Source organism: Penicillium citrinum (assembly GCF_028827155.1).
Source record: "Penicillium citrinum strain IBT 23319 chromosome Unknown utg000004l:1.0-2404223.0:1.0-2405248.0, whole genome shotgun sequence".
NCBI classification, from domain to species: domain Eukaryota; kingdom Fungi; phylum Ascomycota; class Eurotiomycetes; order Eurotiales; family Aspergillaceae; genus Penicillium; species Penicillium citrinum.
In genome coordinates this window covers 2,298,999-2,318,131 of record NW_026622689.1, presented here as the reverse complement: position 1 = coordinate 2,318,131, position 19,133 = coordinate 2,298,999, and the positions used below count along the sequence as shown (strand labels likewise).

The window sequence follows — 19,133 nt, the reverse complement described above, 5'->3', positions numbered from 1 at the left end:
CAATATCTGGGGAAGTTCCCATTACTCGAGTTTGTCTCGCTGACATTGTCTTGGCTCTTATACTGATCTCAAAAGTCTAGAGAGTGATTGCGCGACACTTCAGATGGATTCATTACAATCAACTACCGACCAACTCAAGTCTGCCGAGGGCCGGCGCGAGAGTTTTGGTTCGCAGGATTCCCAGACAGCAAAAGAGTATGAGATCACCTCAACCACCCCGTTATTGAAGTCTTCCGAAAGTATACTAACTTCATCTAGATTCATTGAGTCTCAAATCCAACTAGAAGCCGATGCTCGCGAAGTTCTACCATATGTGAGTCCATTAGATGGTACATACCCGCCACAGCAGAGCTAACAGTAATCAACACACAGTCCTTCGACTCTTGTACCCATGACCTCGGGGCACTCCGACAGAGCCTTTTCGCCTGTTTGACTTGCAATCCTGTCCCCGAAAAGTCCGATGACCCGTACACCCCCGCTGCCGTTTGTTACTCGTGCTCTATTGCCTGTCATGGCGAGCATTCCCTTGTCGAATTGTTCAACAAGCGTGGTTTCGTCTGTGATTGCGGAACCACTCGTATGCCTTCTACTTCCCCGTGCACACTGCGTGAAGATCCAAAAACCGGCTGCAAAGGTGTTCATTCCCAAGAGGCATCATCGGGCAATAAATACAATCATAATTTCCGAAACCGATTCTGTGGATGTGGGGAGAAATATGATCCCCATCAAGAAAAGGGTACCATGTTTCAATGCTTAGGTCTTGGAACGGTAGAGACTGGTGGATGTGGTGAGGACTGGTGGCATCCGGAGTGTCTCATCGGCTTGCCGAGGGACTGGTATAAAGCAAATAGAGCTACAGAGAAACATGAGGTTGCCAACGGAGGTGATGCTGCCAATGATGAAGGAGGAGCAGTACAAGAAGGCGATGATGAAGAGACACCTCTCCCACCTGGCTTCCCTAGCGAGGACGACTTCTGGCAACTGATCTGCTTCAAGTGTCTCGACTCCAACCCGTGGCTCAAGAAGTATGCAGGAACTCCAGGTTTCCTTCCGCCTGTCTTCAAGAATGGCGGACTAGAAAAGAAAAAACCTGTAACGGCAGACAACGAAAATGCAGAGGACATCGAAGTCTTGAACGAAAAGAAAGAGCAAGTAGAGAATTCGAAAAAGCGCAAGGCGGAAGATGACGAACCATCTGGACGAGAACCGACGGCAAAGAAAGTGAAGGACGAAAACACAACAGAAGCTTCTACTGGTGGCAACAAGCCAACGAGACTTGCTACCGTCGAAGAAGAGCCATCCACATCTAATCAAGTTCCTGAACCTTCGTCAACAGGGGCTCCTAAGCCAAAGCATGCTTCCCTCACATCCTCTGTCCCGGTCGAATCCTTCTCTCTCTTCCTCCAGGAAAATTTCCATGATAACCTTTGCCGTTGCGCTGAGTGCTTCCCTGCTCTTGCGCCTTTCCCTCAACTTCGCGAAGAGGAAGACACCTACGAACCACCCCTCTCCGACGACGGTGACGGCAACGCTGCCGCAAGCATGGGAACAGGTAGTCTCCTCGAGCGCGGCGAAGCTGCCCTCAGCAATGTAGATCGTGTGCGGGCTATCGAGGGAGCTATGATTTATAACCATCTTCGTGATAAGGTCAAGGACTTTCTCAAGCCATTTGCTGAAAGTGGACAGGCTGTCAGCGCGGAAGATATTAAAGGGTATTTCGAGAAGCTCCGTGGTGATGATCAGGGTATTCAGGATGCTGCCGGTCAGGCAGAAGCTATGGGTGATCGGGGAGGAAAAGAGGATGATAATGGTGGTGATAACCGACGAGAACAGAATGGTAGGTGTATGGAATTGCATTTTTGACGGTTCTTAAGGCTAACTATCGGCATTCAGGCTATTAATTGTTGCGGAATCCCTCTATGATCTACATTTGTATCTTTTATGGCGCCTTGTTTGGGATGGCTTGGACGGAAGGGAACTGGGGTAAAATGTACTACTACTGGGCTATGGTCACGATCATTTGATAGCTGGGAACGAATTTGAAGCTTAGTTTCACGGCGTATGGCCATTGCAAGAATAATACCCATCTGCCGTAAGTCTGAAATTGAACTTATTTATTGGTGCACCCGAGAGGTATCATAATAGAAGTCGGACTAGTGTCAATCGCAATAACGCCAGCGCCGAAATGACAACGAGATGAAGAGAGAAGAAAAAGAAATGAGAATGAAAAATGCAATGGTGAGCCAGTCGTCGACAACCTCAAGTCCACGATGCGCCTAGATAATATGCAATTTTCAGCCAAGAATCACTCCCTGAGTCGTTTCGACGCTCTCATCAAAGAATCATCAGGTAGACCGCTACGCTTAGTTCCAGGGAGACTACCAGTTCGAATATCATTATCGTCCTGGGTGACACGACGGTGTGGGTATTTGCTCTCAATGCCATCAAAGCAATCGCCACTAATTGGGCCCCCGTTGGTAAAGTATGGGTGCTCCAGAGCTTCCTCGGCGGTTATTCGCTTGGTAGGATCATATTCCAGCATCCGAGAAAGTAGATTGAACCCGTCCGTACCAGGCGTGCCGGTGCTCGAGCTGGAAGAGTAGCCGGCATTTTTCAGGCAATTTTGGTACCAACCCTCCAGATTAGGACCACGGTGATAATGCGGTGGTTGTCGGTGGAGGACCATTGATTGGAGCTGGGTGTATTCGGGCATGGAGACTAAGCCTGGCCATGTTTCTTTGCGTGGAGGACCGAGAATTTCCACGATCTTCATCATTTGATTTCGTTGGAATGGCACCGTTTTCTTGCTATCCATTTTCGCTTCCTCGCCCTTGAAGATTGGACGGAGCGATAAAAGCTCTGCGAAAATGCATCCCACAGCCCACATATCGACAGCTGGTGTATAATGTCGACTGCCGAGGAGAAGTTCGGGGGCTCGGTACCAGATGGTGACCACTACCTTGTCGCCAGAGAAGAGTGAATTGAGAGGTTTGTAGAAGAGTCGAGCCAAACCCAGATCACCGACACGGATGGCACCACCGGACGTAACCAGTATATTGGCTGGCTTAAGGTCTCGATGGAGCACCCAGTTGGTATGCAAGTAAAGCAGCCCATTGAGCAGTTGGAAAAGGATTGAGCGGACCATTCGGGCGGGGATTGGATGTCTCTGAGGTTGAGTATGGTGATGGATAATTTGTAGTAGATCGTGCTCGGTATATTCGAATACCATGAAGATACATTTATCCTCTAAAATAATTTCTTCCAGCTGAATGACATTGGCATGGTTCAATTCAGTACACAGAGCCATCTCTCGGATAGCGGATTGTGAGAGACCCGTATATTGGATAGTCTCGCCTTCCTTGTCTGGCTTGAATCTGGAGATCGCCCCAAAATCAGTAAGATATTCTACAAGAAATTGGTCCAGAGACGTACTTTTTAATGGCAAACTCTCCTTTCCGGCCATTTTTGCCAATAGCCTTGTAAACACGACCGTATGTTCCACTGCTGATGAAACCCACGATATGGTACCGATCTCGGACCCGGACTTTGCTAGTATATCCTGATGATCCAGATAGTCCCCGGGAAGTATCATAAGGCTCTATTAGTAGATGATAATTAGCTGGTTTGTCCAAAGTCCGCCACGGTATAGTGTTGAAGCAGAGCAGAAACATATCAACGAATCCAAGCGTTTAGTCGAAAAACCCCACGGAAGGAATGCCAACTTTTCACGTCATACCATGACAGAAAAAAAATCAAAGGAAAGGAATCAGAATAAACAGAGACCAAATGACAAGTCAAGACTGTCTCGAGGGAAAGAAATTACCACGTGGATGATAGCCTCCGGAACTGTGAAATGAAAACCCCTTTCCGAACATGGCGAGAGGGGATAGGAAGGGTTACAAGTTTGACGATCAAAGAGAAATATAGACAGAGAGCATAATATGGAGAGAAAAACGGCGATACTGAAAGAGAAGACGAGCCAGAAGGTTAGATATAATTACCATCAACAGCTGAGCGCTTCAGGCTTTGACCAACAGTCCGACGAGCAGAGAGTGGACCGGAAGAAGGTGGGTTAGTCAGACTCATTGCTTGTTCTCCATCAAGCAGGAGAGGGGGAGTCAGCAAGAAAAACGCTTGAATAGTGAATTGTCTTTGACGAAGAGTAGAATACTTTTTCAAATGATTGGCGATGAGGTTGAAAGTGTCCGTTGCTGGTCTCCGCCTTCTACCCGATTGGGGCTTGGCGCTGCGCTTATCGGAGCTCCTCGTTGATGCACGTCATCTCATCTTCTTTCAATCTCACCTTTTAAGAAACTCAGCTCAGATCTTCATGACTTTATTTGAGCTTCATTGCGCAACACAATCATGGCGGGCCGGTCGACCCAGTGGCAGGTCACTCCTTACTTAGTTTTTCTCATCTTCATCGTCACTCTAGGTCCACTTCAGTTTGGGTATCACTTGGTACGTATGCTTATGCCCGAAGAGAGGGAAAGACAAGAAAAAGGAGCTATTGCTTAACAAGAACATTTATCTGCCAGGCTGAACTAAATGCCCCTCAATCTATCATCACTTGCGAAAAGAAATCGATCCATTCTACTAAAGCGACACTCCATGGTCTCCCGCAATGCCTTCCAATGAATCCCTCCCAGTTTGGCCTGGTGTCATCGATTTACACACTCGGAGGATTCATGGGAGCCCTGCTGGCAGGACCTGTATCTACAAAGTACGGACGACGGATAGCTTTGCAAGCAACGACTATTTTCTTTATTCTAGGCCCCGTAGCCGAGACCTTAGCTCCGGCTATTCCGCTACTCGCGCTGGGGAGATTCCTTTCGGGGGTAGGGTCAGGCGCTGCGATCGTGGTCGGGCCCATTTATGTCTCTGAGGTAGCACCACCTCAGTCACGGGGATTTTTTGGAGCTTTTACCCAGGTCATGACCAATGTTGGGATTCTGATCACTCAGACGTTGGGCTATTTCTGGAGCCATGATAGCCTCTGGCGGTTGATTCTTGCTGTGGCGGGTCTTCTTGGTGTATTGGAGTTGCTCGGGTTGTTTATGATTCCGGAAAGCCCAACTTGGCTTGCTGAGCAGGGCCAGGCGGGTCGGGCCCGCAAAGTCTTACAACGGATTCGCGGGCAGAATGCAGACATTGAAGGCGAGATGGCGGGATGGCGGGTCGGGAGTACTGCTCCTTCGTCTCGCGAGGAAGAGTCACTTCTTGCGCCAACCTCCGACAGCCCAGATCAAGAACAAACTGCAGTCACCATGATGGAGGCCGTTCGAGACCCATATTATCGTCCTGCCATTATTGCGGTGGTAGGCATCATGGTGGCTCAACAGTTTACTGGGGTGAACAGTATTGTTATGTATAGCGTTTCGTTATTACAGAGTATTCTCCCTGGCACCGCCGCGTTACTCACCATTTTGATCTCCGCCATCAATCTGTTCATGACCCTCGCTTGCTCGCCATTGCCCGATCGGATTGGCCGGAAGATGTGTCTCCTGCTGAGTATCTCCGGGATGGGTTGCAGTTCGGTTCTCTTAGCCTTGGGGATCTATTTCAATCAGAAGATTGCGGCTGCGATTGCAGCTTTATTGTTTGTCGCGTCATTTGCTGTGGGATTGGGTCCTGTGCCCTTTATTTTAGCCTCCGAACTGGTCGGTCCTGAGGCAGTTGGGGCCGCTCAAAGTTGGGCGCTGGCGGCCAACTGGAGTGCTACTTTTGTGGTAGCACAATTTTTCCCAGTGTTGAATGAGGCACTTGGTGGACGAGGCAAAGTGTACTGGGTATTTGCCTTGATGGCAGGAGTGTTTAGTATATTTATTTATCGTCGAATTCCGGAGACCAAGGACAAGGCCAATGCGGATGAGGTTTGGGGTCGGATAGACCGACGACAGGATTAGGCGAAGGGTAGTGAGTGATACGATACTACTTAGCAATGACAACCAATATGTGCATTGAATTGAATCCTAAGATGGCCCATACTTGAGGGATTGTAGACTGGCACGATCGTCTGCGATTTGCCGATGTCATCAAGGGATACCTGTGATATAGTATTGTGAGGTATAAACAGCACGCGGGGATTGCGGGGTACCTCCGAGATGATTCAACCGCTTCCACAAACAAATAACACTTACATACTATGTATATAGTACATATATTGAAGTAGATTAATATAGACTAGTATAGAGAAGGACAGGTTGATTGAGTAGGAGAAATAAACGGAAATGCTACTAATTAGTTATTATAGCTCGGTAGCTAGCTAGCCCGGAATCACTTAAATAAAATAATTAAAAGAGAAACATGACCCAGTCAAGGCATCCGGATTTCCATCAAGTGGAGTCTGACGTGAATCTTGCTTGTAAACTATTGGAGTGAATTTACTGACGGTCCTCCATAGTGAAGTATTTAGTCAGTTGGCGTCTCGTCTCGTCTCTTTTTTCTCCATTTTCATCCAACTTGGTCTGGTTCGCTCTCGGACCTTTTGACCTTCTCTTCTCTTCCCTTCCCCCTCTAAGGCAACCATCTCAAAAACTTTCCAATATCAATTCCAATATTAAATTATTCCTTGAATATCCCCTCTCTTCTTCCCACTCTCCATCATTACTCATCCACTTCCCCCTCCCCGCGGGACTTCCTTTGGTACTGTGGGTGGCACCAAGTCTTGGCTTTTAAACCTGGGATCGACCCGAGCAGATCACCGGGGAATACGGACAGAAGACAAAAGGCAGAAAAAAAAATACCACTAAGACAAGCCACCTTCACCGAGGATACGGTTCATCGTGATCTCAGGGGTCTGGAGTGATCAAGAGTGATCCCCTCGCCCCCAATCTCGCTTTGTTTGACTTTTGTGTGTGTGTGATTGATTGTTGTGGTTGAACACCTCCGCGCACCTCCGTTCTTCAATTGCTGTCCTTCTCATCCGTCATGGTCCGCTTGCCAATCCCGCAGCGTCTTAGCTCGCATCTCTCTGCGAGAAGTGCTAGTTCTACTCCCGGACAGAGTAGAAGCACGAGTCCCATGAGATCAGCTGGACCTGCAGAGTCAAAGCCTTTGTTTTTGAAAGTGAATGTCATTAAGGTATGTTCGTCATAGTACCGCAAAGAGGGAGGCCACATTACCCCTCCTCCTCCCCATCCCTCCTACAATACGCACGAGACCAACTATTCTGACACCATATAATTTGCGATTAGGGTCGAAATTTAGCCCCAAAGGATCGAGGTGGCACAAGTGATCCAGTCAGTACAAGACAATCACAGGCATTCCCTTCCTCTCCTGCCTCTCGTCCCTCATCGATTGCCACTCGCCTTTACTGACGCACATATACGTATACAGTACTTGATTGTGTCTTTAGGAGATGCCAGACAATCTACCCCCACAATATCCAAGACCCTGAACCCAGAATGGAACGTCTCATTTTCAATGCCCGTGCTGGGTGTGCCGCTCTTAGAATGCATTTGTTGGGATCATGATCGCTTTGGGAAGGATTATATGGGAGAGTTCGATATCGCGTTGGAGGATATCTTCCAGGATGGTCAAATTAACCAAGAGGTGGGCATCGAATCAATTGTCTGCGAAGAGAGACTCGCTAACGCCAATGGGACAGCCCAAATGGTACAATCTCAAATCGAAACGACTTTCCAGTCGCTCCAACCGGAAAAAGAAGAAGGATAGCACCGTGTCGGGTGAAATACTTTTACAATTTTCTCTTTCCGATTCGGCCGATCCCAGAGCCTCGCCCACGGACATATATCGCAAATTTAAGAGCTTGGTTTGCATCGGCGAAGACGATTACCAGCTCGACCAGATACCAGTCGAGCTCGATGAATTGGAGCAGGATGACCAAGATGAGGAGACATCGGATGAGACTGACGACCAGACCAAGCCGGAGGTGGTAGAGAAGCGCCGGAGGCGTCTTCGAATGGCGCGGCTACGCCGTAAATCCTTGGCTGCTCGTGCATATCAATTTTCGGGCTCGGGCTCTGGTGTGCAGGGTATTGTTTTCATGGAGATCGTTAAAGTGACAGATCTCCCCCCCAGAGAAAAATGGTATGATTGACCTAGCTTCTTCACCCTCGGTATGTCGATCAAAGCGACTCATCTGCTATGTTTCTTTCAGTTACACGCACTTCGTTTGATATGGATCCCTTTGTTGTGACCTCTCTCGGCAGAAAAACACTTAGAACCCCAGTCGTTCGCCATAACTTGAACCCCGTTTACCATGAAAAGATGGTATTCCAAGTCATGAAACATGAGCAAAATTACCTCATGAGTTTTACGGTAATTGATCGAGACAAGTTCTCGGGCAATGATTTTGTCGCCTCGGCAAGCTTCCCTTTGCAAACACTCATTCAGTGTGCCCCTGAAGCCGACCCCGAAACCGGACTGTATCATTTTGTAGAATTGGATGAGCCTAGTCCGGCGGCTAAGTACAGTCCTCGATTTGCCGTCAGTCCTTCACCATCGTCGCAGAATCTTTCCAGGATGGGTAGACCTCCGTTCAAGACTCAAAACTCTGCATCTTCCCTCACGACTCAATCTGTTAGTGATATGGCCAACAAAGTGATGTCTACTTCCGCTCCGGAGGAGGCACTCGCGGTGGACAGCAGTAGTTCGACCCTGCAAGTTCCAACCATAACGGCCGAAACGATGTCAGATCCGGTTCCTCCGGCAGACGAAGAGATGTTGAGAGAATACAAGATTCCTCTGATTCTTAAGAATCGCGAACGCTGGGAAGACAAGCATTCGCCCGAATTACATGTCAAAGCGAAATATTTACCGTACAGTGCTTTACGTCAACAGTTCTGGCTTCTTATGCTCCGACAATATGATGCGGATGATAGTGGTCGCATTGATAAAGTTGAGATGACGACAATGCTTGATACTCTGGGCTCTACATTAAAAGAGTCAACGATAGATAGCTTCTTCGAACGCTTCAGCGCTGAAAACGAGCCCAGCGAGACTGCAGATCTCACATTCGACCAAGCAGTAATATGCCTCGAAGACACTCTGCGAGCACTGCAGAGAAAGAACTCGGTATCCGCCGTGCCCCCAAGAAGCCGCCCAACACCGTCATCAGTTGGAAGCCAAGAAAGTGAGGAGCTATCTAGCAGCGATGAGCTCGCTTTGGAACCAAACGCCGCCGTTACATCAAACGCTAACCCCGATAAAATAGCCGTGCCAACCTTGAATACAGAAGATCAACCCAGTTCGAACGATGAGGAGCTTCACCCGGACGACCTAGCTGATGAGAGAGGCGAAGAACATGTGGTGGAAATTCGCGAATGTCCACTTTGTCACCAACCACGACTTGCGAAACGATCGGACGCGGATATCATCACGCATATTGCGACATGCGCCAGTCGTGATTGGCGTCAAGTCGACAATCTAGTTATGGGTGGCTTTGTCACTTCGAGCCAGGCACAGCGCAAATGGTACTCCAAGGTTATCACCAAAATCTCCTATGGAGGCTATCGCCTTGGTGCCAACTCTGCCAACATTCTGGTTCAGGATCGTATTACTGGTCAAATTAACGAGGAGCGTATGAGTGTCTATGTTCGACTTGGAATTCGACTGCTTTACAAGGGTCTCAAGAGCAAGGATATGGAGAAGAAACGAAGTAAGTCAATACAGCCTTGAACACATGAGACAAGAAACATGAACCCTAACAAAACTCTTTTAATTCCACAGTCCGTCGGGTTCTCCGTTCCCTCAGTGTCAAACAGGGCCGAAAGTACGATGACCCAGCCTCGGCTAGTCAAATCCAGGATTTCATCAATTTCCATCGCCTGGATATGTCGGAGGTCTTGCAACCCATTGAAAAATTCCGGAACTTCAACGAATTCTTCTACCGCGCACTAAAGCCCGAGGCACGCCCTTGCTCTGCCCCGAATGAGCCTAAGATTGTCGTGTCCCCAGCTGATTGTCGATCTGTGGTCTTCGATCGGATGGACGATGCAACCAGTATTTGGGTCAAAGGTCGAGAATTCTCCGTTGAAAGATTACTTGGAAATGCCTATCCCGAGGATGCAGCTCGGTACCGTAATGGTGCTGTGGGGGTTTTCCGCCTTGCACCTCAGGATTACCATCGTTTCCATATTCCTGTTGACGGAGTGATGGGTGAGCCAAAGACCATCGAAGGTGAATACTATACAGTCAACCCGATGGCTATTCGTTCGGCGCTCGATGTATATGGGGAGAATGTTCGCATTCTGGTGCCTATTGATTCCGTTGCCCATGGTCGTGTGATGGTTGTCTGCGTTGGAGCCATGATGGTCGGTAGTACGATCATCACGCGCAAGGCAGGCGAGAAAGTTTCTCGGGCAGAGGAGCTGGGATACTTCAAATTTGGTGGTTCTACTCTTCTTGTTCTATTTGAAGAGGGAATGATCAACTTCGATAAAGACCTGGTTGACAACTCCAAGGGTCCATTAGAGACATTGGTAAGAGCCTACCTACCTTAGTATTTTCGAGGTCCAAAACTAACAACTTTTCTCCCCTTTCATCTAGATCCGTGTTGGTATGTCGGTTGGTCACAGTCCTGATATACCTCAATTCGAACCAGATATGCCCAAAAATGCAGAGAATATCACAGCAGAAGACATGGAAGAAGCCAAGCGACGCATCGAAGGTAGCCAGTCGGCTGCTGCTGAACATGCGCCCATTGGTGCTACTGTCCACTAATTTTTTTTCTCTCTTCATCTGACTTGTGTTTTGCTTTCTTCGCATCTTCGCAATTTTTTTTAGCATCAAGGGACTGGGCTCAACTCCTAGATACCTTTCTTCCTCCATTGGACATATTCGGATATCTGTTATTCTTTTCATTCCTTTTTCTTGTGCAATATTTGGGCGTTTGAGGGTTTTGCACATAGCGTTAACTTAAACATCATATGCGCATGGTCGCTGGACACATGAATGAACATTGAACTATCTTCGTTCTGTAGTGCTTATAATTAATTAACAAAATACCAAAGTAATATGGATTATAACCATACATATAGTATAATCATTTTTATAGTTGGTTGATGACTTGTGAGGGGCTGCCCCAAAACAGACTAGCGCCCCACGCGCGACCAAAACAACCGCGTGAATCTTCCCCCCCAAACTCTCCTGCGCTTCCCTTGCCGCCCGCAGCAACAACCAACAACCAACTCAAACTTTTAACAACATCCTCTTCGTTGAATGGTCGAATGCGAATTCTGTTCCCCAGCAAGTTCTTTGTCGCTTTCATCCGATACGGTCCAACATATCACTTTAAGGCTCTGGATTCACCGGAAGCCCCTTCAGGCGACCAAATATCACTTATCAACGCGAAAAGTGGCACGACCTCGTGCTACTCTCATTCCATCCGAAAACCGAGTATTCTCTTAGAACGATAAGACGCGCAATTGAATACGCAGGGTGGTGGTGGTGTGAGGTCTCACACCGTCAGTCTATTGGAACCTCACTATTCCACCCTTTAATTAACATTTCGCGTGACTATCTCCTGGCATGACCATCGCGGTTCTGGCAACCACGACGACGAAAACAAAGCGCCGTGAACCGCTGGGGACGATTGGAATGGCGGCTTCTCAAGCGCAATCGCGTACGACCGCGTCAACTTCGACAGGTAGACCTCGAGGGGCGCGACGGAGTACGCGCAACAGCGCAAATCAACAAGGACTGGAGGAAATCACAAACAATGACAGCAAGCGAAAAGCGAGTGAGTGATCCAAGCGCAAGCGACGAATGCTCTAGAATAGAAGCATTGCTAATCTGCAATTTTAATCGTGTCCAGATTATGAAGATGACGAGGGGTTTCAATTTGCTCGGGTGCCGTCAAAGAAATCAAAACCAAGTTCGAAAATGGAATCTGTACCAGAGATCCCTCATTCAGATGTGGAAAATGCCGCGCCAGCACAATCAACACCGAGGAGAGGGCGACCGCCAAAGAAACGAGTTGGAGAAACTGCAGCTGTGGCGCCCGCGAAGGGGAAAACATCTGAGCTTCCGTCAAAGCGACCAGCGAAAAGTGCCGCGCAATCGGGAACTCCCGAACCACCAACTCGACACGAACAAACGGCACGTTCATCTCGACCCCGCGATTTCGAAGAGGAACAATCTCCACATAAGAGAAGGAAACCCGGACGGCCATCCAAGTCGCGAACTTCAGATATGAATGGGTTCAAATCACCGGAGCAGCCGACCAAGGTTGCGTTGCCGGTGGCCGATACACCGGTTATACAGCGCAATAAGGAATTGCGGGGAAGAAATCGGGCAAGGGACGGCGTCGAATCAGCTCTGAGATGCGAGGACGAAGAGCTAGCTCTTTGATTGATTCAGGAGCCTCTAATGGTGCGTGATATTGGGCATCATATTTCTGCCAGGACAAATGGAAATACTAATGATTTCTCTCTGGATTTAGCACTGCCACATCGGGAGGTTCGTACTGCTGATTTTTATAAACACATTGCCGACGAAGGGCTACCTGAGCCGCGCAGAATGCGGCAACTTTTGATATGGTGTGCAACGCGTGCACTGGGTGAAAAACCTTCAAGTTTCCATCAGGAGGACCAAAGTGCGCACCTTGCTGGTAAGTTCATCAGAAAATTGCGAAGAATTGTTCAGTACGTGGACTAACTCTATCTAGCCCGCGTTATACAAGAAGATCTACAGAAAGAGTTCTCATCCAACTCAGAACTATCGAATTGGTTTAGTCGCGAGGATGTGAACCCGCCAGCCGTTGTGGTCAAGAAACCGAATCCGAGAAATGTGCAGAACATAGAAAAGATCAAGGAGCTGGAGGAACAAATACACAAGTGAGCATCTTCATGAGACTGCTGATGAGCATACCCGCTAATTATGGCACCAACAGACTCCAAAAGGAGAGACATGCTTTGAACGCTCTTCATAAACAACCGCCAATCCCTCGCATCGACTCTACCACTCCCTCCGCAAACAACCCCCCCCGGCTCCCACAAACAAGCTCCCGAAGCAGTCGACACTTCTCTCCTTGATCCCTCCCAACAAGCTCTCTATAAATCTCTCTCCCTATCTAATCCCGCCGCAGAAGGTGAAAGCTCGACTTCAGAAAAGGCTTTACGGTCTATATCTCCCGCAGATGTCTCGGCCCGTCTTTCAAGAATCACCACAGATCTTGCCCCAACACTCGATTCCTTGGCAGCGGGACTCCACGATATCGAACTATACCGATCCACGGCGGATTCGTTCTCCTCGCGGGTACTACGCATTTGTGCTGAGCGTCTGGAAGAACGCGATGCTCAAAATCTCCAGCAACAACTCTCAATCGAGGGAGAGGATCACAACGAGAAGTCTTCACGTTTGCCCACGTCACGGCCGCGTCAAGATATAGGACTGATACTTGGGGCACTCAGTCGAGTGGAACGGCGGTAATGGTAGCCTTTGTGATCACGATCTACCTCTTTCACATCTTGATCGCAGTGCGATGGAAACACTGGTATGTTTCCAGGAGGTTTGAAGCAAGCGGGGCTTTCTTTCACTGGTATCTTCGGTCTTTTTCAGCGACACACCGTTTTTGTTTTTGTTTTCTCTTTCTATCATTCTGTTTTCTCACGTTCATCTCAAGACCATGGACTGATTTGATGATCTTGACGAATCCTCCTCTCAGAGGAGAGCTGAGCAATGGCGCAAAAGGGATTGGGCTGGGTTGCATCGCAATTATTCTGCAAGCAATGGAGTTCTGGGTATTGGGTGATGTCTAATATACCACGCGATGGATTCAATATGGGACTTTTCTTCCATTTCTTGAGCCTTAGGCTCTGCATAGTAGTTAACTTACCTTAGGCATGAACAATCAATACTATTGATTATACTATTAAGAGATATCGTCTGAGTTTCCAAATTTATAATGAGCTAGGTACCTAGTAATGCATTTTACTCAAGCATTTCCTTTTCCGTAACAATTGCATTATTTTCGATGCCTGAAAAATGCATTATGCAAGTGTCATTCGCGCTAACCCAACGTGCGCTGGTGCAACTGCGGCTCAACTGTATATCAGCCTCATTCTTGATTAAACCATGTTGACGATACATCAGCCCATTAAACATAACACCTTTTCGGATTGAGAACAGGTGAGGCATTTGAAGTACTGAGATTACTACACTAAGTACACCTAGGTATACTGAGTACGATATATTCCAATAAATTAACCTTAGCCTTAATATATCCATGGATATCTCAACGCTCTATCTAATACGAAAGCACTGCCTCGTGCCACTGAGCCCGCTTGTCCGCATATTTCTATATGTACTAGTCGATTAGTTAATTTGGTACACCTGAGTAGAGCTTGGATGCTGCTCGGGTCAATCAGAGATTTCACCCAAAAGATCGACGTATACAGTAAAGTGAACAAGTAATAGTTTGAGCTCGAAAATCAATACAAAAACAAACACTAATATCCCAATTGTTACCCTAATGCAAAATTCAATTCGCTTAGATACAGATAAAAACCCCATAAAGAATAACAATCTCTAGACAGCCAGCGCACGTATTCCTGCTGGTGCTAGGGTGAAGCCAAAAAAAAAAAATCCCCAAGGATCAAGTGAGTGACCAGATGAGATATCAAAAGAGTGAACGCAAAAGGGGGCCTCGATGATTTTGGTCGTGACTCGTAAGAATCGTATCTTATACATAGTATGTATATCCGAATCCAAATTCGGAATTGGTGAGTCGATATAGACTTTGTCGATGAGGGACGAAGGAGTGAAAAGGAAAAAGCGAGAGACGGTAGGAAAAAAAAAGATATATGACAACAAGCGCTCTCCAACTCCTCGCCTCGATCTTTCACATGAACTGCACCAGGATTTTCCATAATAAACAACACCATATGGGAAGTGAAAAACAGCAAACAAGCCCCCGCCTCGGTTGCTGAAAGAATGTGACCAAACCGGAGAATCATTGTAGAAATGCGATCCTCATGTAGGTTCAGTTGCAACAGATAAGAGACTGAAGAGGGACAAATAAAGATGAAATGGCAGTATTCACGCGATGAATGCAATACACGGACGTATATGTCCATAGTAGATGCCCGAGTATTATCATGACCCTGGCTAGAAGCTAAATAGACCACTGCGCTTCTTACCCAGAGGGTATACCACAAGCGCAGCCAAGAAAAGCCCTACAGTAGTGCCGATGGCCACTTGAACCATACCGTACCCAATATCAAAAACGACACCATAGCTTTGACTTCTCTGCTCATCTGCGGAGAAATTCTTTGCAGCATCGACAAACCCCTGCGTGCCATTTGCAACAACTGCATATGGGGACTTGGTCATTTCCTCCGCAGAAGTGATCCCTGAGATGAGCGAACCACTCGCAGCAAGACCGGAGGGCACAAGTACAAAGATCGCAGGCAACATGGATGCTGCGGCGAGTCCGTGGCGTAATCGACTGTGGAGGTTTCCAATCACACCGATCACAAAAGCACCCAAGGCATTAGATACCTGGGTGTTGGACGAGAAACGCTTAGAGCTGAAATAGCTGACCACATAGCCTGCCAAGGAGATCACCATCATCATAGGAATTTGTTTCCACTTTGCGTGATTGACGAGAGCCAGGCAGATGGTAAAGATCAAAACAAAAGGGAAGCGTTGGAGATATTCGTTGGTTATAGGGCTGGCAGGGCATGTATAGGCCGTCGTAGCTTGGGGATCCAGAAGTCCATAGACAGCCGTGCCGATAGTAATTCCAAACCCAAGGAAGAGGGAGTAAATAATGGCGTACACCATACGAACAGATCCTGCAACGATACTGCGTGACTGCAACTCCAGGCTCGCACATAGCACGGTGTAGCCAGGGAGAATCAATGCGATAGCTGCTTGTGCCAAGGCAGAAAAGCAAAAGAGCGGTTCTCCCTGAAAGTGTATACTTCCAAAGGCCCGCGCAAGAAAAGAAGTCAGCACGGCAGCTGATATTTCAAACACATTCGAATATAGGCTTGATTTAGGCGAGAGAATCAGCTGTAATACACCGAGGAGACAGCCCAGTAAGAAGGCAATAGGTATATCGATAGGTCGAGCGTTGAACGCAAAGGGTCCTACAGACGCGCTCGCGCAGCCGTGGGCGAAGATGAGGAAGAGAATGTGGAATTTGCTTGGTCTTTTCATGGTTTCTTCCAAACGTCCAATAGCTTCTTCCACCCCAATCACATCATGAATCACTTCTTTGTAGGTCTCGTGGACATCTGCCAACTTCCCAAGGTCGATTCCTTGACTGGACCGAACAACTTTCACCTCCGTTGTATGTGTTGAAGCGTCATCAAATGAAATGATCATACAGCCTGGGATATACAGGAATTGGCCGTCGATCTCAAGAACGCGAGCAGTCATACGCATATATTCCTCTAAGCGATGTGTCGGGGCGCCATATTTCATCAGGGCTCGACAGAGTCTGATCAAGTATTTCTGGCGTGAAAGCAGCTCAGCGATATGAACAGTGATGCGTATCTCATCTTCTAGAGCAGGCTTCATCCAACGTCGAGCTGCTCCACTCATAGAACTCCCTGAGACGGCGCCACTACTTCGTGAACGCTTGAGGAGACTGAGAGGCGATGTATTCTTGGAGTGCGAGCTGTTGAGAGAGGGGGTTGATGCATTGCCAGGTTTCTCGTACCACTTTTGGGGCCGGTGAGGTTTCCAAAGAGGATCTGGGGATATTCCTCGACCACTCCATTCGGAGGTGCTCCCTTGACGGGAGTGACCATACCGGCCCCGTCCATGATGGTCGTAATTATGATGACCGGCGTTCTGATGGTCATATAGTTTCAGCAAGGAAGAGAGGATTCCTCGCCGGTATTTTGCTGGCCGCTCAATGGATGTCTCAGAATCACGATCTTCAGAAGAACGATCCTCGGATAGAGAGTCTTGGCCAGAGAGTGGACTAGGCGAGGGAGCACGAAGGCGAGTTAAAAAGGAAAAATCTGGACGTGACATTTGTCGCACGAGATTGTGGACGTTGAAAGTGCGTGTTGGTATAGACTGTCCATCTAAGATGGGCCTGTCATCATCGGTTAAGTCGTTGAAGAGTTGTTGTTTCTCAGAGAAGCTGATCATAGGAATTTCATCTCCATCTTCGACAAACGCCACCTCAGTCGGAGTCGACGCGAGCGATGTCACTAACCTTGGACCAGAACTTGATCTCGGAGATTTTTGGGGACAAGTCGGAAGGGATACAGGCTGCTGGATGCTCCCGAGGACATAAGATGTCGATTGCCCCTGGTCATTAGTACTAAAATTGGTCTCATTTTCCCCAGGAGCTGGAGGGGAGCTTGTACTGGATGTGATCTTCAAGCCAGTGCCATCTGCTGACGCGCCAGAGCTTCGTTCCTCCACTGGAAATCCCGGCTTGAGATCAATGGAACTTTGGCCCTGGATATGTGGAATGCTGGCGGTTGGGAGTGGCCTCTGAAGCAACATGAACCCCCTGTCGTCCTTTCGGGACTCACCCATAGATCCACTGGGCTGCTGGTGTTTAGTCCCGTCAAATGTGGACGGCCTGCAATTGGCGCCTCTCAGAATGCTTGCATTCCATTGCCTGCCCTGTGCTCTGGTGTTCCGCGATCCCCGGTCTTGATACGTCTTTGGGTCTTGTGGTCCCTTATCTAGCTGGTAAGATGACGGATTTGATGATGTATTCGAATTAGAAGATGTTTTGCTTATTGCTTGTGTAGTATCAGAAGTGCCTGAGGGGCGAGTGACCTGGAGGTTGAAGTAACCTCCAGCCATTTAGCGACGAGATCGACTGAAATTGCCTTCTGTATGCGCTGGGACGATATTTTCTATTGAGATTGCTATAAGTAAATGCACTAATTCTCAATACTATTGTCGAAAATAGTATTAATGAGCACTCTGGGTGGTAGGCTGTTTCTCCTAGCAACACATGTCAGCTATGTGAGATCACATCACCAAAGAGCTCTTCTTGAATGGTATCCACATGAGCTTTGGGATTGGGCTCACTGGCTTATCTCCTGAATTTTGCAATAAATTTTAGTGGCAAATCAAAAGTCATGGAGGAACTCGGGAGCACGGTTGAATGAAAGCTCTGGCAGCAAGGAGAAGGAGATCGGTAAACAACCTGTCTGGAATGATAGTTATGTCACCGGTGCATTATTTATGATTTCAGGATAAAATCAAGTACTGTAAGCAGCACTCGAGAGTATTCAAAGATATCTTCGATTTGAACCTTCAAAGGGACAGATATATTAGTGTAATATCAAAAGCCCTAAGCTCTAGATGCAGGTGCTTCTCTATTTACACGGGTGGAGACAGGCTACAACGCGTTTTTGCCAAGATGAGAAACACACAGACCACATGAAAGCCATTTGCATCGATAGACGAACTTATTTTCCTTTTCTTTTTTTTCCCCTTTTTTTTTTTCCTTTTCTTGGACTTTCAATCCCCTAGTATCAAATGGGAGTTATGGATCATAGACGTGGAGGGTTCGAGCCGGTGTCGGCCAGCCAGATAGTGTACGTCAAAAGTCTTGGTTCTGGATTTTGACTGGCCACAATGATAAATCACCGATGATTATGTGCTCATGAAGTCGAAACAAAAGGTCACGAAGCAGTCTTCAACCGTCGGATTGGCCTATTGAATTGATTATCCCCGGTCACCCCTTTCTGTGGGGTGGAGTGGGTATGCACCGAGATGGAGACCCATCTTACTGGGTTTGCCCTACACGGATCGACGGCCTGGCTTGTAGCTTATCGAAGCTTTCCGGATCGGCATGGTGCCAGGGGTGTCGAAATATTATTTATAAAAATCAAAAATAACATTCTGATTTGGGTTTCGACATTCAAGCGCACGTCAGGAGGAAGGGGGAAGCATCTAAATTGATTGTGAAAGAAACCAGCATTCGATCCCGGTTCCACGAGTAGCATGAGGTACCACAAATCACAAGTCTGTATCAAGTTTTGCTAGAATGTAAAGGAGTAGTACTCATGCAATGGCAAAGGATGGAATGGGAAATGGAGACAGGAGGGGTAAGGAGAAAAGGCGCCAAGTTCAAGCTGGTGCTCCGTCTACAAGTAGTATATCCTCCACCACGCCCATTGGTAACTCTTTCGGCAATTGTATTTGTATATCCAATTCGCTGATTTTCGATCCACGTTGTA

At 47.7% G+C, this 19,133-nt stretch overlaps 6 protein-coding genes across 6 annotated transcripts; 4 read left to right on the top strand and 2 right to left on the bottom strand.

Moving 5' to 3' along the window:
* Positions 1-103: 103 nt before the first annotated feature.
* N7469_005820 (putative metaphase-anaphase transition protein (Mlo2)) lies at positions 104-1,901 on the top strand (the record flags this gene model as incomplete). Its single annotated transcript, XM_056644740.1, has 4 exons — positions 104-195; positions 259-313; positions 373-1,837; positions 1,894-1,901. The coding sequence occupies 4 exons, from the start codon at positions 104-106 to the stop codon at positions 1,899-1,901; spliced, it is 1,620 nt and encodes a 539-aa protein (XP_056501554.1).
* A 404-nt stretch (positions 1,902-2,305) lies between these two features.
* On the bottom strand, positions 2,306-4,086 carry ssn3 (cyclin-dependent serine/threonine protein kinase SSN3; the record flags this gene model as incomplete). Its single annotated transcript, XM_056644739.1, has 3 exons — positions 2,306-3,374; positions 3,433-3,598; positions 4,002-4,086. 3 exons carry the CDS (start codon positions 4,084-4,086, stop codon positions 2,306-2,308), a joined length of 1,320 nt encoding a protein of 439 aa, XP_056501553.1.
* A 279-nt stretch (positions 4,087-4,365) lies between these two features.
* On the top strand, positions 4,366-5,906 carry N7469_005818 (putative MFS glucose transporter; the record flags this gene model as incomplete). The annotated part of the gene is made up of 2 exons (XM_056644738.1): positions 4,366-4,461; positions 4,539-5,906. The coding sequence occupies 2 exons, from the start codon at positions 4,366-4,368 to the stop codon at positions 5,904-5,906; spliced, it is 1,464 nt and encodes a 487-aa protein (XP_056501552.1).
* A 1,024-nt stretch (positions 5,907-6,930) lies between these two features.
* Positions 6,931-10,686, top strand: N7469_005817 (putative phosphatidylserine decarboxylase Psd2; the record flags this gene model as incomplete). The annotated part of the gene is made up of 7 exons (XM_056644737.1): positions 6,931-7,083; positions 7,197-7,241; positions 7,339-7,554; positions 7,610-8,052; positions 8,097-9,622; positions 9,694-10,445; positions 10,513-10,686. 7 exons carry the CDS (start codon positions 6,931-6,933, stop codon positions 10,684-10,686), a joined length of 3,309 nt encoding a protein of 1,102 aa, XP_056501551.1.
* An 807-nt stretch (positions 10,687-11,493) lies between these two features.
* On the top strand, positions 11,494-13,395 carry N7469_005816 (Mis12-Mtw1 family protein; the record flags this gene model as incomplete). The annotated part of the gene is made up of 7 exons (XM_056644736.1): positions 11,494-11,704; positions 11,780-12,192; positions 12,252-12,336; positions 12,407-12,574; positions 12,632-12,800; positions 12,857-12,978; positions 13,052-13,395. The coding sequence occupies 7 exons, from the start codon at positions 11,494-11,496 to the stop codon at positions 13,393-13,395; spliced, it is 1,512 nt and encodes a 503-aa protein (XP_056501550.1).
* Positions 13,396-15,072: 1,677 nt separating this feature from the next.
* On the bottom strand, positions 15,073-17,745 carry N7469_005815 (threonine/serine exporter family protein; the record flags this gene model as incomplete). Its single annotated transcript, XM_056644735.1, has 1 exon — positions 15,073-17,745. One exon carries the CDS (start codon positions 17,743-17,745, stop codon positions 15,073-15,075), a length of 2,673 nt encoding a protein of 890 aa, XP_056501549.1.
* Positions 17,746-19,133: the final 1,388 nt, after the last annotated feature.